General features: G+C 40.0%; 1 protein-coding gene across 1 annotated transcript; it reads right to left on the bottom strand.

Annotated features, from left to right (window-relative positions):
• Positions 1 to 22,869: 22,869 nt before the first annotated feature.
• On the bottom strand, positions 22,870 to 24,318 carry LOC128870367 (uncharacterized). The gene has a single exon (XM_054112982.1). The coding sequence runs from the start codon at positions 24,316 to 24,318 to the stop codon at positions 22,870 to 22,872; it is 1,449 nt and encodes a 482-aa protein (XP_053968957.1).
• Positions 24,319 to 24,603: the final 285 nt, after the last annotated feature.

Here is a 24,603-nt window from a genome sequence, read left to right as displayed (position 1 = left end):
GATTTTTCCCAGCGGGGGAAAAGAATACACCGGCGGCAAGGCATACTGCAAAAATTATTCGGATTAAACAGTCTAAGAGCTGGTGGAAAAATTATTCTATTACCTCTGTACAGGAGGCAGACGCCTCTCGAATTGGCTGACAGCTTAATGCCACATCCGCTCCCGTCTCACTAAAACGTTTCAGCTACCGACGAAACTGGAAGACGGCAGAAAAAGAAAGAGAAAATAGTGCCGCAAAAAGTGTAACCAAAGCAACACTCGCTCACAACACACAAACATAAATGACGAAGATGGCCAATGGCAAATTGTTGGGGAAAAAAGAAGGCGAATCAGAAGTGCTGCTGAAGTGTGTCCAAAGACTGGTCCTAAAGCAGCAAAAATTGAAAAAGAGATTCAATCGGAAGCACTTCTAATCAGCCAGCAGAAAGACAAAGCTACGAGGATGTTCTCAGAAACCTCCGTAACAAAATAAAGCCTGGCGAAACTGTAGCCGAAATAAAAGCCGTTCGTAAAACAAGGGCGAGAGCAACACTGGTTGAACTAGAAAAATGTGAGCAGATCACGCCCACCTTCTTCAAGGCACTAAAAGCCACTCAACAGGGATCAGCTGTTATTACTGACTTTAAACCGAAAATTGCGGTAGAGATACGAGACTTAGATTCTCTTACTACAAAGAAGGAAGCGGTAGAGGCTCTAAAGACGACCCTCAATATAACCACGGAAGAGATAGGCGTAAACTTATCAGCACCAAACAGCGGAGAGCAGGTTCGCGGTTACGTGACTTCAACACAGGAGAAAGCTGACATTCTCTTCAATAAGTCGCGCACAAAAATTGGCTGGGGGAACTGCATAATGCGACCCCAGCTAAATACCAAGCGTTTCTTATTTTCAACATGGAATTGTAAAGGTCCTGACAGAAGGGGCCAGGGTCTCTGTCTTATATGTGGCGAACCGGGCAATAAGCTCTAAGAAGATATAAAAGTCAAAATGTAAAAAGAATATATGTATGTACTACAAGCAAACATGCACAGAAGCAAAAGCGGAGTGGCATGTATCAAAGCTTAACCGGGAAGTGCTAATAGCCACCGTTGATACAGATTCCCACGGAGACACAACACTTAAAAACGCCATACAAATGTTGAGAGCTAAAATACGCCTTATTAAATAAGGCGAAAAAACATAAAAGCTCTGTTCATTGGTGGACAGAGGAAATAGCCGAACTGAGACGTAACTGTTTTCGCCTCAGACGGAAATACACCAGAGCCAGACGAACCTAGCTCTGTGGGCGCAAAAGCATACAAGAGTGAAAAAGGCAGCTAAAGTCCACCATTACAAATAGCAAGAATAGAAAATGGGAGGAATTCCTGGCAGACCGAAATAGAGAGTTGGTTACAAGATTGTGGGGAAAAAACTGGTAGCCAGGATACCTACACCAGAACTAAGCTCGAGCGTGATTGACTACATCGTAAAAGAACTCTTTCCAAGTCACGAATCCGGAGAAGGTATTGAGAGCCAAATAAACGGTACAGAAGAGCCTCCAATATTAACCAGTGAGGAACTCCACTCAGATGCTAGCAAGCTGAAAAACAACAAGGCACCAGGGCCAAATGGAGTACGCCCAGAAGTCCTCAAGGTGATCGCAAACATGCGACCACAAGTCTTGTTAGACATGTAGAATGCTCGTCTACGAGAGGGAACTTTCCTAGAAATCTGGAAAAAGCAGCAGCTCGTGCTAATAAGCAAGGAGAAAGGCAACCCAAACCTCCCATCAGCATATCTGCTATTATCCAGCTCGACAAATCAGGCAAGCTCCTTGAAATATTGATCAAGCCTCGACTTGTCACAGCCACAGATAAGGCCGTAAGACTACCAGAAGACTACGCGGAAAGTCTACAATGGGGGCAATCGAAATTGTCATAAATAGCGTAGGAGCAGCCCAACAGGGCAGTATACAATCCAGAAGCTTAGTCCTCCTAGCCACCTTAGACGCAAGGAGCACTTTCAATAGCGTAAGATGGGCCGACATATTGGCCCCCTGAGAGCTAAGATTCAAAATTTCGACATACCTACAGTGTATAATGAGAAATTACTTACGAGACCGCAAACTCGTTTATCAAGCCCCAGAGGGTTCTCGTTGTATGGACGTCACATCCGGCCACGACTTGTGGAACATTAGTTATGACGAGATATTCAATATAGAAATGCCCGATGGCACACTTCTAATCGAATACGCAGACGATATCGCAGCAGTCCTCACTGCACGAAACTTTGAAGAAGCTAATAGAAGACTTAACCAAGCTATGATACGGATACAACCATGGCTAGATGAACGCGGACTCGAAATAGCTTAGCGAAAACGTAGCTAATACTTCAACCAAGAAACGGAAAATAATGATGGCTACCACGCTCTCCGTTCTCTTATACGAGCTGAACTGTCGGCAAATGCGCTAAAGGTAAAGCACCGATGCAAGGTCTTAACATCGGTACACCGAATGGTAGCCCTACGAGTTGTGTCCGCCTACCGTACAGTATTAGGGCCAGCTGTTGAAATAATAAACGGCTCAATATCGATAGACTTACTAGCTTTTGAAAGGAAAAAGTTGTGGACTCTAAAGAAAGAGGGAGTGGGAGAAAGAGTTAGCAAACATGCAGCGCGCGAAATAAGGGATGAGACGCTAAAGCTATGGCAAGATCTCAGGATTAATGAAAATTTCGGCCGATGGACGGCAAGACTAATAAAATACGTCGCCACATGGAACCGCAGAAATACCTGTTCAAAATAGGAAAATGCGAACACTTCACATGCATATACGGGGATGCCGCTAAAGATGATGCTGAATAAACAATGCATGCTTAGGGAATAAGAACGTCGAACGCTGAAAAATGCAGTCGGTGACATAACCACTGAAAATATAATCGACAATATGTTAAGTAGCGGGGAAACATGGGGGATCACCAGTGGTTTCGCAGAAAGAATTCTCCGGATAAAAAAGTGGGACCTAGACGCAGGGAAATAGGCATAGACCTTTGTAATGAGGAAAATGTAACGCCACTCTGAAGTAATGCCGAAGCGGTTCCAGAGTGGGCGACGGTTCCATACCAGGGAGAGATTTTCAGCCTCCGGACATACCATTGCTGCGATGGCAACTTTAATGATGCGTTCGGTATTTTCAACCCACTCATCCGCAACTGCTAAGTGTTTTGTGACAAGCCCGAATAGAAAACTGTCGGCCTTTCTTCTAAAACTTGGAAGAAAAGACGTTCGGCTGATAGTCAGTTTTATTACAGGAAACAATCCGCGGGGTCGACATATAACCATTATTGGAATCATTGAGGACCTGATTTGCCTGACTTGCTAAGGGGAGGCGAATAGCACTGAGTATTTGTTCTGTGTGTGTCAAGCATTTGCTAGAGCAAGGCTGCGAATTTTAGATTCCGGTGTCATGAGAACGAGTGAAATTGCTTCTCCCAAACTGGGGGATATTTTCAGATTCACCAAAGAATCTGGAAAATTGTCGCAGATCTAACTACTCTATGCTATCCTATCTATTGCCATATGTTACTCCTTTCCTCCTTGGTTATCTATCCTTTCACTTTCCGAAGCTGTAAATAAAATGGACTATAAAAGTGTTTTAGGAGTTACCAAATCTCACGGTGCTGCTTGGCTTGACTTCTCAAATATCAATTTCATATAAAATTACTACTTCAAAATTTTCTTGCTTTATAAAATTAATTACTGAGGATATAAACAATTAAAATTTACATATAAAATAAATCATTAATCGTAAATTTAATTAAATAATAACAATTAGTAAAGACGGAAATTCTGATTTAAATACAATATAAATTTCAAAATAAAATAAAATAAATTTTAATTTAACAATTACACTGCGTTACAAAAACGACCTATTTTTTGGTCCTATGAACCAAATATACTTTTTCGGAAAGGGGAGAAAAAATAAAAATACACGTGTATCGGCGATTTTCATGTACACGTCAGAATTTTTTTTTATGTATAAAACTAGCGACCCGCCCCGGCTTGGCACGGGTGCACAGCCGATACTAAATATATCTCTATTAGAACTAACTAAAGGACCGCCCGCAAAGCGCTAACTAAGTCTTGCTCCCGGCAAAAGTGTTCACTTCTGCCTGCAGTCCCGCAGTGCAACCTGTTGTTTTAGGATACATAACTAAATTATTGTAGAGCTTCTCTATAAACAACATTTGACGTTAAATTATTTTCAGCTAACAAAATATGCTGATGGTCGGGAGCCCCGACCCGTGATAAGGCAACGTAAAGTTGCCCATGCGTAAAACATTCTTTTCGTATATCAACTCCTACTAATTTGAATGTTTGGCCTTGTGATTTGTTTATCGTTAGTGCGAAAGACATTTTTACTGGAAATTGGAGCCTTTTGAAAGGTATTGGCAAATCAGTAGGGATCATGGGTATTCTTGGTATATGAGCTAATTCACCAGCTGCAGGGCCGGTGATAATCTTCGCTACTATTAAATTATCTTTTAGCTCCTTGATAAGAAGCCTCGTACCATTGCACATGCTGGGGGGGCTCAAATTTCTGAGAAGCATTATCGGCGTGCCAACTTTTAACGATAGTTCATGAGGTGGTAGCCCAGCGGGGTTCAGGGAACTTAAAAATTCCTGGGGGTAGTGCACTGCGTCCTCGATGTTAGTGACGGTGCCTATGGATTTATAGCACTTAACTTCACCCGGTACTTTCTGCATAATTAAATTGTTTATTTCGTTGACTGTTTCATTCCTGGGAGAAACTATTGCTCTACCACACAGCCAACGAAAATCATTTTGATCTAAGTTTTCGATGTCAGGATATATAGCATCTATCAGACTATCTAAATTATGGACTATTTGGCCTAGAGACTCATCCAAAGTAACCGCATAATCGGTGCCCAAATTTAAAGATGGAAAAATTCCTTCTCCAAGTTTCAGCAGCTGTTGTGGAAAGTTGCTATGCATATTTCCATGTAGATGAGCTCTCATATTGGTGCGCAAATTCAAATGTTGTACAGATGCCCAAAGGTGAGATGATTTTAAACATGCCTTCATAATATCTGCTCGCGTACCTCTGTTGACGACTGGAAGCGTTTGTCGGAAATCTCCAGCAAATACAAAAGTGATACCACCCATGACATCAGCAGAGCTTCGGAGGTCTCTTAAAGTACGGTCCACGGCCTCCACATGAGCTCTATGACTCATGGTGCATTCATCCCATATTACCAACGACGCGTCTTGCAGCAACTTACCAAGAGGCCCATTTTTCCGAATAGAGCATGTAGACCGTTGACCTAAAGATACGGATAGCGGGAGTTTAAACGTAGAGTGAGCAGTTTTTCCTTCGTTTAAGAGAGTTGCAGCAATTCCTGACGAAGCAACTGCAATCGCTATCTTCCCTGATTGCCGTATCTTAGCAAGTATCAAATTTGCGAGAAAAGTCTTTCCAGTGCCTCCTGGTGCGTCCAAAAAAAATAATCTCCACATGTTATTGTTCACGCTGTCCACAATAGTCTCATAAGCATGTCTTTGATCCGGTACTAATTTGGGCACATTGTCATTAACAAACGCTGTTAGATCATTTCTGTTATACTGTTGTACCATTGTGTCAATAGTATTATTCTGGGTACGAACGGAAGAAGGTAATCCAAAATCACTTAAATTTTTGTCGTTTAATTCTAGAAGTTTGTTTTCAATTTCAATTAATCCTTCACTATAAATGACTTCAGTGAAGGGTAAAGTGTTATCCTGATTCTGTTGTCTGATCCGATGTCTAATATCTTCACAGAACTGATCTTTGAAAGTATCCCATAACTTCAATGGTTCCGATGGTTGACAAAATAAAAGTATGACTACAAACAACTCCCTTAGTTTTTTTGGACACTGTGACAACGAAGCTTCGCTTAAAGTGTTTCTCCAATGGTCATCGTTTTCAAGTAAACCTCGGTCACGGCATGCTGCTTGATACGTCTCTTTGACAATACCGTTTACAGTTTTAAGGTATGCAAATGAGGTCGGACCGCGTACGTGGTGCAGTAGAATCCTAAGATAAAAACACTCTGATTGGGATGGATGTATCCCGTAGACTCTACCTAAATCGGCATCTTTTTGTATCCCCGGATGTCCAACTACATCTTCACCACGCCTCCTTCTAGTGAATTTATTATTTGCCCATGTATATTGTAGTATTGCGGGACTTCATGATACAGAAGAGTTTTCGCAAATTCATCTTCATTAAAGTGAAAAAAAATTGCCAGTAATGTGGTATTGCGTGGGTTTTGGACAATTTGATGAGCTGTCCCTGGTGTAAAATACACCCTTTGACCGTTCTCTAGATGAACGGCCAAATGCACTACAGTAGGATGCCGCTCGTGAATAGGAAATTCAAATAAGCGCCAGACAGCTTCAGATGTGCTTATGTATCTTCCATTTAAATAGTTTTCGACCTCATCGTGTGGGTTTCTAAGGCTAAAAGTTGCCTGATCTGAACCTTTATTTATATATTTACATATATATTTAATGGCTTGGACGGAGTGGCAATACTCCACGTTTATATGAGCATTAAAAGTCTTACATAGTAGCGGGGAGTATGGAACAATTATCTATCGTCACCATGTTGCCCCTGCCGTTGTAACGTAGTGCTCCGACCGCCATTTTCTGTATCGCGCCTACGATAAACTGGATACCCATCCTCTCCGGTCTGGGTGTCGTTAATGAAACGGCGAGAGTATTTTTTTGTGCAGACACCGTTCTTCATGCATAGTGCAGCTAAATTATGTTCTCCGCAGGGTCCATGTACCATATTTTTAGTTATAATGTCGTGTAATACCGGATCAATTTGTTGATCGGGTAGCTCCGCAACTATGACACTGTCGATCTCATCTGGTTGTATTTTAGTTTCTAGCCAGAACAGCAAATGACAATGAGGTAAACCGCGCTTCTGCTACTCTACACTTGCCATATAACATTTTACTTTACCGAATATCTGTTCTTTGACAAATAATTTGATGAATTTCTTCATTTTTAAATGAAACACACGTGAAATTATGTCATGACGGTCGAAAGACCGTTGTCCTGGTAGCAGCTCTGCTTTAATTTCAGGCCATTCGGGGTTGCATTTAAAAGAGACAAATAAGTCAGGTCTACCATACTTTCGGACGTACGTCATCGCGTCCTGCGTTTTCTCGTGCATGAAACGCGGAGAACCCGTAAATGATGATGGCAATATGACATGTTGACCGATATTTGATGGGTCAACATTTGCGTCATGATTTAAGGCATCTCTGAGATGGATGTAGTCATCAGCCCTCAGTCTTTGTTGATTCCGCGAAATATAATTTAATCTTTCCGATATCATTTTCGCCATCATGTCAAAACAATATTGACTAAATAAGTCTCTGTAATAATGTAACGGATTAAAAGAGTTAGCTCTAAACATTAATCTAAATGCATAAAATTGCATACACGAAACAGTTTTATTACGTGCAGAACCCTGCCGAGGAATAGTCAAATAATAACCGTCTTCACCTGTCACAAACATTACAGGATACTGTAGTGGATCATAGGACCGATGTAGCTCAGAAACTCTTTTGAGCTGTCCGTCTCTACCGTGTAAGACTATATCCCTGGGACCTTTGTCTTCATCGACCAAGAGAACGGCTACCTCGTTTACAGTAGGAGCATTGTATCTGCCTCTGTGTGCTGTCTGTGGAGTGCGATCAGAATAAATAATTAGCTTTAAATTATGTGATGAGTTAAGTTCTAAGTTTTGTTTAAAACTTAGTATATACACGTTATGATTATTCAAAGTGGTCTGTAATTCGCGAATTAAATCCATTTTTAAGATTGGTGCGATCCTTGATCGCAATGATAACTGGTCTGCAGCCGAAATAAAATATATTTGCAGGAACTGTGGGTTTTGGCCTGATGATGGTAAAAGGCTGCCAATGAGATGATACACCTGTCCTTCAATTTCAAAAGTGGGCATAAAATTTCCTTCCCTGATTTCTTTTTCGCCTAACGAAGTCATTTGAAAAATACTATTGTATTTACGTATGTTTGTTAAAAAATGACCAGATAATGGATGGTTATTAGTTAAAAGATTTTTTATTGGTTGAGGCAGCTCCTGAAGGTTAGGAAGACACACTTTACCTGAAGCACAACACATACCATTAGGTTCGTCCTCCCATTTCTTGGCAGAGCAGTTAGAGCAGATCTTATTCATGACTCCGATTTGGACGGACGCTTGTTGTGCATAATCAAGCTGCGGATCATATCTGAAAGCCAGTCTGTTCCTGTTAGCTAAAATTCGATTGCGCTCTCTATTTGTGGACAACTGCTGTCTCTCTGCTTGAGCTCTAAGTCGCTGCAAACGCTCGACACTCGACTCTCTTTCGCGCAACTGAGAGGTCCTTATATTTTGTTCATGAAGACGTTGGGAACGCTCCACCCTCGACTCTCGTGCACGTAACTCAGAGGTTCTCTGATTTTGTTGCGCAAGTCGTTGCGAACGTTCGACACTCGACTCTCGTACGCGTACTTGAGAGTTTCTCTGATTTTGTTCAGCAAGGCGTTGTGAACGTTTAGGTGAAGATTCTCCTATACGACGTATTTTTGCTGCTCGTGCTTGAGAACTATGTTTAGAAAGTTGAGACCTGGCTCTCTTAGGCATTTTCAAATGTTTAAGAAAATATTAATAGCGTGTAATATTCTAGCTCTGAAATGAACTGTTATTTAGCCCTGAAAAGAACTGTTGGTTAGCTCTGAAAAGAACTATTGTATAGCTCTGAGAAGGACTGTTGTTTAGCTCTGAGAAGAACTTTTGCGTAGGTGTAGTTTTAAGAACAAAATCTAAAAAAAATCTCATGAAAATTATTAGACTTCGCGCACGACCGCTGCGTAGGGAGCCGACCTCGCGTCTGAACCGCGCGGGTACCTTACTCATAGATCTAAACACCCCTCTCCCGCACGCGCACCCCTGGCCTTGGTGACGCTCACTTCGCAACGGGCCGTGCAGCAGAAATCGTAATATTTTAATTTCACCACAACTTCAAAACCAAACGTCCAATTTTAATCATTCACAGACCAAATATTATCAACATAAACTGTACTTATTGATGAAATAATTTATTTTGATAAGGATTAATAGCATGAGTAAAATAAACGCGTTTAAATGTAGTCCAAAAAAAAATTCAAGATTTTTAAATAAAAATGTGGTTGTTGTGCCTCACTCGACATAGATAGGTATAGTACGTCGCGGACTTTTTTGTAGATATTTATAAGATCTACAATTAATTATAACATTTTATGGTTCTATCTTTTGTAGTTTAGGCAGCGTACGCAAAATAAGTAACTTCTTTGGTTGATTTTTTTCAGTTTGTGTCCGAAAAATCCAAATATCTTGCGGAACCCAATTTTTTTCCAAAATAAAATATAGTCTATGTTACTCGTGGATAATGTAGCTTTCGAATGGTGAAAGAATTTTTAAAATCGGTCCAGTAGTTTTTGAGCCTATTCATTACAACCAAACAAACAAACAAAGTTTTCCTCTTTATAATATTAGTGTAGATATAGAGCTCGTAGTCCGCCTGTGTGAAAAGCTTTGGATAAATTTTTAACCCTTTTTCTGTGATCCAATCGCGCTGAATTTTTGCAGGCAGACTCGTGCAAATGTTTTTATTATGTAAAATTTAAAAAAAAATAATTTATCAATTCTCAGATTTTCTTGAATTTTTTTTTTCTAAAAAAAAAATTTTGTTTCTAAATTTTCGGCATAACTTGAAGGGACTCCAAATTTTTGAACACCTTATTAACCTTTAATTTATTGTTTCATACAACACACTCTGTGCCATTTGTGTGTATGTTACAGCTCCGGAAGTTCCGATCATCTGACAGTTGCGCTACTAGGCGACGTATACTTTGACAATTGTTTGAAGTTCTGTTGCGCGAAAACGTCTTTCTGTATATTTCATCTTACGAAAAATGCAGTGCCCGACTCGTAATAACTTTTGTTACGTTTGTGGCTTATTCGCACCAAGTAAAAATTTTAAAAATATTACGAAAACAGTGGTTAATTCGTTTCAGAAAATATTCAAGAGTGCTTATGTTCCTTACTTGTGGTATACTCCGGAAGTCGTGTGCGACTATTGCTATAGAAATTTATGCAAGTTTACTGATGGAAGGTCAACAATAAAGTACTCTGTACCAACAATTTGGCTACCACGTATGGAGCACTGCAGTGAACTGTGCTACTTTTGTGTAACTTTTACTCAAACTAAAGGGTACCAATACTTTCGCCGCAACAAAATTCGCTACGCTAATGTAGAATCGGTTATTCCAGCGGTTCTGTACTCACCAGAAGAACGTATAGCGGCTTCTATGGAGATTTTTGATGATGTTCCCGAATAAAGGGATGGAGTACCAACAGTAGCACCAACAATGCTATCAACATTTCTTGCATCGAATGCGAGATGCGGGAAACCAGAAGTATCGGAATTTGTACCAACACCCAGTGAACTTGGGACTGCAGTGGCACCTTTAGTAACGCAAGCCGACTTCAATGACCTTGTACGAGAAGGAAATTTGTCAAAGAGAACAGCCGAACTCTTTGCATCACGCTTTAAGCTGTGGAAAATAGTGGCGGCTGATTTTAAAATAACAGCCGCTCGTGATCGACATAGCAGTATTCCATATGACGAATTTTTTAAATTGCACGAAGATCGGGAAAAAAACCTGGCTTATTGTTGTGATATTGGATGTTTGAAAAAATTGGTTACCCTCATATTGCAGAGGAGTGTCGACTTTTCATCGACGCATCGGTCAACAGCCTTAAAGTAGTGCTGCTTCATATCGGTAACAAACATCCAGCTGTCCCGATCGCATATGCCAACAACCTCAAAGAAACATACGAAGGCGTGGAATTAATATTACAGCTGATAAACTACCAAGATCATAATTGGAAAATATGCTGCGATCTAAAAGTGGTCGAATTACTCATGGGTGTTAGCGTGGATTTCCAACCCAGCAGTGCTTTTAGTGTACATGGGAAGGTCGCAAAAGAGATCAGCATTACACTGAATTTAAGTGGAAGCCGCGAACATGCTACAAAGTAGGCGTAGAAAGTATAGAAAATCTACCATTAGTGCAGCCATCTCAAATCATTTTGCCATCACTACACATTAAGCTCGGTGTCGTATCAAATTTTGTTAAAAAACTGGATCGTGAGAGCGAGGCGATTGCAAGTTTGCGCCAAATTTTTCCGAAACTGAGCGGCGCAAAGATTCATGCAGGTATTTTTTTTACGAAGGCTTTTAGTAACTTTATTTTTTTAATGATGTGTATAATTTAAGGTGTTTCAGTGGTCCGCAGATAAAAAAAATAGTTGCAAGTTATGAATTTTCATCAAAATTGAATGCTATCGAACAACGTGCATGGAAAGGCACAGTTGCCGTTATTGAGCAGTTTCTTGGCAACAAACGAGCTGACAATTATAAAATTATTGTTGCAGAAATGATTTCGGCATATGGCGAAATGGGCATATTAATGTCGCTAAAGATCCATTTCCTTCACAATCATTTAGATTGTTTCCCTGGTGATTTAGGAGCTTGTAGCGATGAATATGGGGAAAGGTTCCATCAGGGCATTGCGGCTATTGAAAAGCGCTTTAAAGGACAAGACATTACGCATATGCTTGGCGAATACTGTTGGTCTTTTTGTCGGGATACTGACACAAATGCTTACAAACGCAAAAATAAGAGGCCTAAGTTTCTTTAAAAGCATTAAAGTTCTTAATGTAACAATTTTTAATTTTAATATAATAAAATTAATAAAAAAATTCGGGCTTTTATATCTCTATTATAATGCGGAGTGCAATACCTTTCTTTTGATACCCACATCGGATATCTCATGCAATTTTTTTTTTAATTCGAACAGGTGGCAACCCTGTGAAACATTGTCAGTGGCAACACCTAGGTGAAAAGTCTAGAAATGTGATACACTATCTGTGCGGCCAATTTCATTCAAATCCGTTAAGCTCATCCTGAGATCGTGTGGCTAAACAGATATGCATTCAAGAATTGCTCGTTTAAAGTTATGAAATATATTACAAAAAAAAAAATTGTGACGTGTCCATGAAAATCGCCGATACACGTTATTTTTATTTTTTATCGCCTTTCCGAAAAAGTATATTTGGTTCATAGGACAGAATGTGTGTAACGCGGTGTTATATTAATAATGTTTATTAAATATTACATTTTAAATAAATGAATTAAACAATTGCATTTTTTATTTAATGAAATAAATTATATTAGTATTTTTTCCTTAAAAATAAGTCCCTAATCAAAGATCCCTGATGCTATTCACAAAATATTAATACATTTTATTCAATAGGCAATTCCATTGAACTTAAATCCACGAGTTGTAAGAGATAGAATACAGATGGCAATGACAAATGTACTGACAATTGCAATGACAACTTAAATAGTAATAGATGATAAGCATGGTGTTATTAATGACCAAAATAACTTCAACACTGGTAGCAGAGCAAGGTTTCGATCCTCTTTATTCAATAGACAATTTATGTGATTTTACCTTCACGAGTTGTAAATCAAGACAAAGGAATATAGAATAGAGATAACAATGCAAAATCTTAACAATTGTAATGACAACTTAAATTGTAATGACAACTTAAATAGTAATAATACTAAAAATAGTAAAAGCTAGCTAATGGTTTTGTCATCACATCCGCAAGTATCTCATGCGCCGATATGTGTGCAAATGTAAATAACCCTGTACTGACGAATTCTCCAACAAAGTGGTGCTTTATGTGTCGATGGGTTTGGTCCTCAAATGATAAACTGGATCACTCACCAAACATTGCATTCCTCTATTATCTATAAATGTACATTGTAATATCAGATAACTTTTTAGTCCCAAACTCGAGTAAGAGACTGCGTAGATAAACTGCGTCTTTAGCTGGTTCTGCCAAACTAACGTATTCGGCCTCTGTTGACGAATGTGCGACGGAACATTGTTTTTGTGACTTCCAGGTAATGGGTGCATTGCCGAGCAAATATAAAATCGACGATCGGTTATGCAACCACCGCAGTCAGCATCAGTCTAACCTACAAGCGGAAACGCGGTCCTTTGACACACCAAACCTTTATTAGCCGTGCCAGCAAAATACCATTAGACACTTTCGACGGATCATTTAAGAACTGCTCTAATCTTGCTTCAGGTGCAAACTTTCATAGTAAATGATACCTATTTTGAATTTGCACAATAGCGAAATAATTTTCGCGATCGTTCTCTCTTTCCAGTTCGCAGTAATTTTGCCGCTCCCGGTGCTCTTTTCATTTCTTTTACATCTTCCTGTACAACAACAACATGTTCACTGCTCGCTACACTCTGGTTATTTGGATGACGTGCGAACTCTATGCTTTTGAAATGTTATTATCTTCTAGAACTATTCGCGATAGCAGCTCATTAATAGCGCGAGTTGGGGGAGAAGAAAGCGGGTGTTCTTCTTTTATAAATCAGACGTCACGCGCACATATAATTTAACCCTCTTTTGACAACCACACTCTATAACTTCGTATAAACACGCCTTCAAAAGACCTGGGAGCAAGTTTACTTTTAGTAGCTACTTTATCTAGTACCACTCCCTTAGATCCAAATGCCCTAAAGTAATTCATATTGGGTTTTAAATTGCTTAAACATTTATAAGGCGTCTTGCCTTGTAAGTGTCTCGATTGACATTTGTTCCTTATAATGATAAGCAGTCGCCTCAGCTTCCGACCAAAAATTTCGATGAATACCGGATTGCAGCAAAACACATTTAGTCATGTCGAGCTTTATCCTGTTCATCCTGTCTGCAATACCATTTTGCTCAGGTGCACGAGGAATGCTCAATCGACATGCAATACAAATCAGAAAGATACATATCAAAATCATTTTTTACATACTCTCGCTCATTATCGGACTGCAAACACTACATCTTTAACCCTCTTTGCCTTTACATAAATTGGTGGTATATCTTAGAAGTCTCAAAGACACCAGAGTTCTCCCGTAATAAATATATTTCGCATATTTGACAATTTGTGAACTTCACCAAAATCTGATAAAGTAACTACATCATCATGCATCAACCTTGATAAATCCATCGCGTGTAGATGGCCCAAACAACAGTGGCATTTCGGAGCTCTTCGTTTGGGCAGCAGCGCACTCGCTGTTTTCACGGACAAAGAATAAATTGCCCGGCGACCTGCAATCAAAGTTTTAGCGCCACTTGCACTATAAACATAAGCACCTTCTTTAAAAAATATCATTCTGTGCCCTCAATCGGTAATTATTGCCATCAAAATTAAATTTATACGTAACTCGGGCACAAACAACGTGTTCTGAAACTTAATATGCCGCTGACCACATTCACTTGATACTGACAACTGCACCACGCTTTTGCCTTTCACATCTGCACAAGCCTGACTTGCCAAATTGGGCTTCGCTTTTGACGTAGGTATTTTTGATCATCCTAAACTTATACGAAACATTCATTCCTCTTTTACTTTTAGATTTTTACCACCATTACACGTGGCTTTGCAGTCATTGGTATTACTGTGCTGCTCGATGATTGCTTCGTTGTCTTCAATTATTATATTTTTCCTTTAAGCACTTCACCGGTTGGAAGTGAAGCGCGATACTTGAAGACACATCTGAAATTCTCATAAGTAGACAGCAAGTTGTATAGCAGCATAAGCGACGATCTCCATTGATCTGAACGCTCATACTCTCCAATTTGTCTACGGCACCGAACAATCCCGCAATATACTCTTTCACGTCTTTGCCTTCACTCAACTTCTGTTGGTTGGTTGGTTAAAGTGATGATTCATCTACAATACTATTAGCGTTGCCGCACCATTTTGTTGTCACATCCTTGCTACCAACTCTTTTAAGGGTTATTTTACAGCATGAGTATGACCAGTCTGTGCGGTTTAAGAACCCTATTAGGTTGTTGGCGCCTAAGGCTGACAGTTGTTCGCGACTCTAGAACAATGGTTTGCCAAGGGTAAACATTCTCCCCTTCCACAGAGAACGTTTATGTATAGGGAAGTCTCACGAGCTACGAATAGTGTGATTTGTCAAAAATTAAGTGAAACCGCGAAGACTTTTTCACCTCGACAATTAGACAGCGGGGAACTTCTTAACAGAGCGAATTATGTACATGTACATTGGCTCTGCTCAGTTTTTGGTTTCTGTATGAAATCAAACTGACGAATGCCGACGGCATTTTGCAGGGGATTTGCTTGTGCATTTCTATGTTCCCTTGATAAACGAAAATATATTCAATTTATATTTTCAACCAAATACAATGCAAATAAAGATTTGAAATTGTGCGCCAACATTTAAAATCAAAGTAACTTAAATGTTGCTTGATTTTATTTAAAAAGAAGAATTGAAACAAAATACATTATAAAACGACCTCACATTTTGTTGTGTGCGTTTTAGTAAATTTCATAAAAATGTGATGAAAATTTTTATTAAATTTTCGAGTCGAAATTAATTTTAGACTAGAATTCATAGAGCTTACAAATGTTGCTCAATATATAGGTACATGTGTAGTACATATTGTGTACATATATTATGTTAGTTATGTTTGTGCAAAAGTTCAATTGCATGTTCAATTCTTATAGCGTTATATAGCATGTGCATACGCACTGCAGCAATCATAACCTAAATTTTTTTCAATTTACATTTTACTACAGGGAATAATATACATATGTATGTTTGCATTTTCTAGATAGTATAAAACTTTGAAATTTAAAATAAATAAAATAAAACTTCAAAGAAACGTATTTGCATATATGGGACTAAGTTCAATTGCGTCTTTAATAAATATAGTGTTGCACGCATATGTAAGCACTGTAGCAACCACGACCTACCTCACGACCATCGCCTTATTATATTTCATACAATAATTAGGGGGTAAATATCCTAATGATCAAATTCCTGCCTAACAAATGCTAAAACATACCAGAGAACGTTAAATATAGAGAATTCTCACGAGCTACGAATAGTGTGAATTGTCAAAAATGAAGTGAAACCACGAACACTGTTTCACCTCGCTCAACTCGAAGGCGGGGAAGTTTTTAACAGAGCTGATTACAGCGAATTATGTAGAAGCAGAGAATGTTAATGCAATGAGAAGGTGCAAATGTTACTGTGAGCTTTTTTTAGTACAGTTGAGATTTGAAAGATTTGAAGTAAGGGAATTTAGCACACTGAGTTTATAGACACCTCACTGACTTTTGCCCACACAAAAATTAGAAACACCACACATCTTTCACCTCAACACACAACACATTTCTCACCTCGACATTAAACCAATTAAATTTTTACTGTTTTCGTATTTTTGAAATAATAAGCGAATACGTAAAATTTATTACATAATTTTTTTTTTCAATTACATTAAAAAAAAAACGATTTAAAAAAAAAAAATGTATAAAAAAAAGTTTGCGCCGGGAATTGAACTCGAGTCTAACATGTGGCGAGGAAAAATAGGCGGTGCGTTTATTTCTTCGACTGCTTATTTTTTTACCATTTTGTTACTTTTGAAATGATAAGCAGATACATAAAATTTATTACAAATTTTTTTACGACTACATTAAAAAAAAAATTTTAAAAACGAAAAAAAAAACAACTTCCACCGAGAATTGATGGCGAGTCAGGTGGGGAGGATAAATACGCAGAGCGTTTATTTCTGCGCCTGCGTTGTGAACAAAAGGTTTTGTGCATGCGCGCGACGCGAATAAATTTTAATAAAGTTCTGAAAGTAATTCATGAAGTTTTTCATTACACACATATGTACATAAATGAACGTATACTTTATACATATGTAAATAAATGATGGTATATGATAATATACATAAGTACATAATATGTATGTACATGTCAATAGGAGGTATTTGCATTCAGAAAAAAAGAACGGTTTAAGATAAATCAACACTTATTTTATATTGTATGTCAATTTATAGTTTATATATTCGACAGCATTTACATACATATGTATGTATGTACATTTGTATATGAAAAACAATAATGCACAAGCGCAAGAACATCATATCACATATGCAAGTATGCCCAAATAACCTTGACTTATGTATGTACACATGTCACAGCACATCACATTCTTACAAGAAATAAAATACACATACGCACTAGTGAACGAGTTTCTTCCTAACAAGTGCAAAAACAATTCTGCTCTATGTATGCATGTATATATACCCACTTTATGTCCTAGCATATATACATACATATACGAGTATACCTACTTGCCTTCTAGACTTCCTACAAAATAATTGTATTCATATGTTACTACATCCATGCACGTTCATACATTCATGCATATATGCCCGAGCACAGCGCTCCCTTCTTGCTCCCGTGTACTTTTGTCATTCACCAGTCGATATTCCTAATTTTATACTTACAAAAACACAATACTTTGATAGACGCAAAAGCAATAGCAAGCGCAACGCGATGGCCGCTTTGCCACCACACATTCTAAAATGTTCTAGAACACAACAAAAACACATACCTCACATGCGCATGTCGCCCAAAGCTAAAATCTAAGCCTAGCGACTACAAACACAAAATACATTCGTAGCCGCAGTCGCAGCGGCCATGATTCTATCAGCGACGGCGCTGAACAATTTAGAACAAAAACAAAAAGTTCATTCATAAGTTAGAGCTCATATTTCAAGTTCATTCATAAAACGAGCCGCCCATATGCCAATTTTCGCGACCATTCGAAATGGATTTCTTGAGAAGCTTTACCGTTTTATCTTGAGCTGTGGCTGGTGAGCATACATACACACAGCATATACATATGCGCAAATGTATATAAATTCACAAATTTACATTTGCATATGCCATCTTCCTGTGCGCCTGGTAATGAAGCGTTTTCTATAGAGGATTTTGATTCAGTTGAAGGGATTCAACAAAGTTTTACAGACACCAGACAGACTGACATAACATATGTATGTATATAATTTTGGATGATTTGGAAAAATTCAAATATATAGGTCATACTAAAAAGCTACAGGAACGTATGGAATTTCGAGGGGTACTCGTCTCGCGAAGACAATTTCACCATAGATACATTTTTCAACAAAAATTAACAGTGAGGGGCTGAATTATGTAAATTTAGCAGCAGTCGATAAGAATTTGTTGGTGATTAGAAGCAAATAATGTTAGGTAGCTTTTAATATGACCTATATATTTGAATTTTTCCAAATCATCCAAAATTATATACATATGTTATGTCTGTCTGTCTGGTGGTGCCTGGAAAATTTGTTAATTCCCTTCAACTGAATCAAAATACGCTTCATTAAGAGGCACACAGGAGATGGCATATGCAAATGTAAATTTGTGAATTTATATGGGGCATATGTACATATATGCTGTGTGTATGTATGCTCACCAGCCACAGCTCAAGATAAAACGGTAAAGCTTCTCAAGAAATCCAGCGCGCATTCAAAGGCGCAGCGCACATTCATAGGCACAGCATTGTACATATACACATATTTACGTACATATATTGATGTATACATATGTACGAAGCCGCGGGCACTCGACTTGACAAAAATTGAAGATTTATCAAATATTGGCAAATAATTCTACGCGAAATATTCCAATATTGACTATTTTCGAATTGTCGAGAAAATTGGCATATGGGCGGCTCGTTTTATGAATGAAAGTACTTGCTCTTAGAACTATGAGCTCGAATTTATCAATGAATTTTTTGATGATGAGTTTTTGTTGCACAGTACAATAGTTGAAACTGTTCGGCGCCGCCGCGACTGTTCAGCGCTATGGCAACTAGGATGATGGCCGCTACGCCTGCGCCTAATAATGCATTTTGTTCTTGTAGTCACTAGGCATAGAATTTTAGCTTTGAACGACATACGCATTTTGAGGAATAAAGTGAGTGCCCTGTGTGTGTGGTTGTATGTACATGCATATGTGTATATTAATAAGCATTGATTTGCTTGAATTCAATTCACATATTTATATTTGCCTGTGTGCCTGGTAATGAAGCGTTTTGTATAGAGAATTTTTTGATTTGATCGATTGAACGTACATAGTTAGGGATCAAGTGTGCATATACATACGCACATGCACATACGTCGATGCATATGCAGAAGAAGTTGTTTTAGCATTTGCAGGAATTCGATCATTCGAATATTTACACCCTAATTATTGCATGAAATATGATAAGGCGATGCTCGTGAGGTAGGACATGTTGCTTAAGTGCATACATATGCGTGCAACACTATATTTATTAAAGATGCAATAGAACTTAGTTGTCCCATATACATATGTGTGTATGCAAATACGTTTCTTTGAAGTTTTCTTTTATTTAATTTAAATTTCGAAGTTTTATACTATCTATAAAATGCATACATATATTGTTCCATGTAATAAATCTAAATTGAAAAAAATTTCGTTTGCAAAGGAACAAAAATGCATATTCAAATGTACATAAATATAATATGATAAAGCAATGAGTCGTGAGATAGGTCATTGTTGCTGCAGTGCGTGTGCTTTTTTTTTTTATGGAGGTGGCAAAAAGCATTGAAAGCCGAAAAGTGTGAGACTTGTCTTTCGACTCACCCACTAAAAACCCCACCCCAGCTCCGTTTCCCTCCCGCGGGATGACCGTTAGGTAATACTTCACGGGAGGGGGAGCGGCCTATTGCCTCTTCATGAAAATCTGCGCTGATGTTAAGCACTTCGCAGTTTGGTATTTACTTATCCTTAAGTATTAATTCTGGGAGGGAAGCGGCCTATTGCCTCTACTTGAAAATCTGCGCTGCTGTTCAGCGTGACGCAGTTGGTGATTCCTAATACCGTTAAATATTATTAGGTACTACTTCACGGGAGGGGGTGTGGCCTATTGCCTCTACGTAAGAATCTGCGCTGTTGTTCATTGTGACGCAGCTTGGTAATTACTATCCTTGCCATGTTACTGACAGCGGACCAATGTTCTTCTGAGTCAAGCATGATATCTACTAGGTTGCTAACCATTATTGGCTTCCCCACCCTATCACTCAATTCTACTCTTTCCAGCTCTGCATCTTCAACTAGACACTCGCAAAAGGTGCAGTACGGGTCATCTTCGTGCTTAAATCTATGCAGATAAGCTTTAAAGCATCCATGCCCACTAAGTACTTGGGTCAGGTAGAAATCTATCTGACCATGCTTTCGATTTATCCATCTTGTGATATTCGGGATCAATCGATATGTCCATCGTCCGTTCATGGAGTTCTTCCATTCCTCCTGCCAAGTACGGATGCTTCGCTCCCGTTCAGTCCTTCGGTTAGTCAGCTGTGGATCCGCTCGATGTTTTTTCATTTCGGCGAATTGTAGTGCAGTTAGCTTAACTGGTAGCATACCCGCGAGGACTAATACAGCATCTTCCGATACTGTGCGGAATGCACAGCACACCCTGAGGGCACATACCCGGTATACCGATTTAATGCCTTTCATGTATGTGCTGCAGTTAGTTGCTTCGACCCAGGCTGGTACCGCATATAGCAAGATAGACGATACCACACTGCTAAGCAACTTCCTAGAAGCAGCCTTCGCTGCTTTATCGCTGGCGTATGTTAGGTGCTGTTTAAAGCTCAACCTGTGGTCAATCATTACCCCAAGGTATTTGATGTACAACTTAGACTCTAGGGCGTGGTCACCTACTCTGAGATTTGCTGTTTCGACTATTTTCCTGCTACTGATGAGAACTGCCTCTGTTTTATGGTTTGCAAGGCTTAAACCACTATTGCGCAGCCAATCTTTTGTGATTTCGACCGCTTGGTTGCAAATCGCTTCGGCCTGGTTTAGGAATTTAGCAACGACTACGATTGCAATGTCATCAGCAAACCCTATGATTTGGGATCCTGGAGGTAGTTGGAGACGCAAAACTCCATCGTACATTATATTCCAGAGGAGTGGGCCCAACACTGACCCCTGTGGTACTCCTCCGGTTACTCTGCACCTTTTCATTCCTTCGTCGGTTTTGTATTGCAGCACTCTGTTAGTGAAGTAGCTTGCGACAATTTTCCGAATGTAGGCTGGGACTCGGAAATTCTTCAGCGCATTTAGGATTTTGCCCCAGTTTGCTGTATTAAATGCATTTTTTACATCTAACGTTGTGACTAGGCAATACTTTTTATCTCCGTAGAGCCAGCGAGAACCTTCAATCGCTTTGTGAGCAATGCGCTTAACCGCTATAACAGCATCTGTGGTAGAGCGTGTTTTACGGAAGCCATATTGGTGCGGCGATAACCCTCCGGCACTATCGATGGAAGATTCCAGGCGATTTACAATTAGCCTCTCTAATATTTTCCCTGCCGTGTCCAGTAAGCATAGTGGGCGGTAGCCTGAGGGATCTTCCGCCGGCTTAGACCCTTTTGGTATTAGCACTAGCTTTTGCAGTTTCCACTCTTTCGGGAATGTGCATTATTCTAGGCAGGAGTTGTAAACATCCACAAAGATTTCTGAATGCTTTTGGATTGCCAACTTAAGAGCTTCATTCGGGATCGCATCGGGCCCGGGTGCCTTATTGCTTTTGATCTGTTTGCAGATGTGCAAAATTTCGTCCGCGTTGGCCAGGCACCGATTTCCATCGTCTTCCATACAGCTGGCAGCATTGGCTGCGATGCCTTGCTGTTGGGGGAACAATGTTTTGACCACGTTGCGCAGAATAACCGGGCACGTCGTGGGCAGCGGTTTGAAAGCTTTTGTTTTTTTCATCACCAGCTGGTATGCAAATCCCCATGGATTGCTGTCAGCATCCTCGCATAGTTTTTGAAAGCACTGGCGTTTGCTGCTCTTAATTACGTTTTTTAGTGTTTTCCTTTTTTGTTTAAATAGGAGTCTGTTCCTTTCAAAGCTGGTCGTACCTCTCGACCGCTGATATGTTCTTCTTGCTCTATTGCATTCTTCGCGAGCTGCCGAGATTTCTTCCGTCCACCAGTAAACAGGCTCTCTGTGGTTTTTATTAGGCCTTGTTTTACTCATAGCTGCATCACATGCTTTAGTGAGTTGCCTCATGACTTGGTTAGTTTTTTCAGCCGCATTTCCAGTAGGTGTAAAATTTGCCATCATTATCTCGAACACTTCCGGGTCCCAGGTTCCAACCCGGTACCTGACCTCGTGCGAGTTAGATGGCTTCGGCCTATCATGTTTGCCTATAACGCAAAGTATTGCAAAGTGATCGCTACCAGTGTAATACTGGCTAAGGGACCATCTCGTACTACTCACGAGGCTAGAGCTAATAAATGTCAGGTCGATTATTGACCCTTTCCCTGCTCTTTGGAATGTTTGATGGTTCCCGGTATTCATAAGCGCTATGTCAAGCATAGCGAACGCTTCTAAAAGGGCTTTACCTCTAGGGGTGGTTCGAGAGCATCCCCAGTTCACTGCCCAAGCGTTAAAGTCTCCTGCTACAATGACCGGACTATGATCTTTAATGTCATGTGCAAGTTCTTCCAGTGCGTGTATGGCTTCCGCTAGGGTTCAGCTAGGTGGAAGATAGCAGCTGTAAACAAACAGCTTACCAACACGGGCTCGTACATAGCCACGAGTTGCGTTTATATTTGTCATTCGTGACCTAATCATTCCACAATTCCATATAGCTGATTTGCCTGCTGTGTCGGATACCCAATCATTCCCATTTCCGTGTTTATAGGGTTCGCTGAGTATTGCTATATCTATTTTGTGCTCTCGTACAGACTGTTCGAGCAGGCTTTGAGCCTTCTCGCAGTGGTTTAAATTCAGTTGGAGAAACTTCATTTATGGCGCATTTCTTTGAGTGCTCTTTGATATAAGGGGCACTTGTTGCTAGTCATCGCGTGTGCGGTGTCGCTTATTTGTTTCTTTTTGCAAATTAAGCAACTTGCTGTTTGGGTGCAACTCTTCGCCTGGTGATCTTTACTGCCGCATTTAAAGCAGGACTTGGTGAAGTCGTCCGTACTTTTGCATCTCGCTGCGACATGCCCGTACTCCATGCACTTGAAGCACCTTTTCGGGTCAAGTTTTTCTCTAATACGGCAGATAACTAGGCCAATCCGTATTTTTCCTGCTGCTGTAAGCTTAGTGGCGATCTCTGGTGCAACTTTAAGGGTCGCCGTTTGCGTCCCACCATAAGCTTTTCGCAAGTTGGCAACTGCAGACAAAGGCACATTTAGTTCCTTGAATTGGCTAGTTATAGCTTCATGGACTTCGTCTTTCGGGGTGATTTCGTCGAGATCACGAACTTCGATTTGGCGTAGTGCAGTTAGTGTCCTTACTTCGACTACATCTCCTAAGGCAGCTTTAACTGCTTCGTTGATCTTCAGAGTGTTTGGATCAGATGATCGCTCAAGCACCAGTAGCAAGTCCCCTTTTGCAGTTTTCTTAACACCATATACTTTAGAGTTAAGCCCCTGTAAACATGGCTCTGTTTTCACACGTTTCAGAATGTCAGCGTATGAGACATTGCCAACGCTTTTCACAACGATCGCGTCTTTACGGGGCGGTCTCTGTCGCCTGCGATTTTCCCTCGTGTTGCCTTCGTCTCTTTGTTTCCCGTCTATTTTTGGACTTTTATTGTTGTTTTCTTTACGGGTTTTCTTGTTTATTACCGTGTTCCATCCTTCGGAGCTGGTTTGCTCTTTTGTTGATACCGGCGTTGCCTTCAGTGTTCCAACGCGGTCACTTTTGCTCTTTTTTGCCGGGCTTTTCCGTGCAGCGACTGTCTCTATACACCTCTTTGGCGTACCATCCGTGACGCGCTTTATGAGAGGCGATGTTTGCGTGCATTCATTTTTTGCTTCGAGTACAACACTTTTGGTCCCTTTTAACATCCTTATTCTGGAAGTCAGAATCGACCTTTCTAACTTCTTATGGAGCTCAGAAATGCTCGAAACCAGATCACGCATTGGCTGGTTAATATTACGCTTCGGGAGTTCCATCATCTCCGTTAGCTCTTTAATTTTAGCACTGATGCTGCGGTTGAGCTCTTCTGTTGTTGGCTCCTTTGCGACACTGCTGTACTGCATGCATGGTGACGCAGATCGGGTTCTTCCAATCAACGGAGGCGAATGGGCCAGTCTCGAGCTCCTTTGAAAGGGGTTTTTAACCAGCTCCCCGCTGCTGTTACTGCCGTCTGCAGTCTCTCTTGGCAGATCCAATGATGGATTAATTGCTGCTATTTTCACTTCTTCTAGGGTGTTTGTATTGTGTTTGCTTGTATTCATATTTTTTGGACCCCAACTCGTAAGCCGTTATCCTTATCCCGGTGCGTAGTCACTTATTCATGATTCCATGGTTATCTTTGCAAGCAGGGAGGCCATGCGAGGGTTGACGAAGGCTCCTTATGAGAGCCTAAGTTCAGAGCCGAATCAGTGCTAACTAGGAATGTTACATCTAGACCTACGCCGACACTTAATGGCGACGGGATATGGAGCGTTCTTAGAGATTTGCCATAGTTTTAACGGGGTGGGGGCGGCTGCACCATTAACCTGAATGCCATTTCAGCTAGA

Source organism: Anastrepha ludens, chromosome X, assembly GCF_028408465.1.
Source record: "Anastrepha ludens isolate Willacy chromosome X, idAnaLude1.1, whole genome shotgun sequence".
NCBI lineage: Eukaryota > Metazoa > Arthropoda > Insecta > Diptera > Tephritidae > Anastrepha > Anastrepha ludens.
This window is presented reverse-complemented; position numbering and strand designations above follow the sequence as displayed.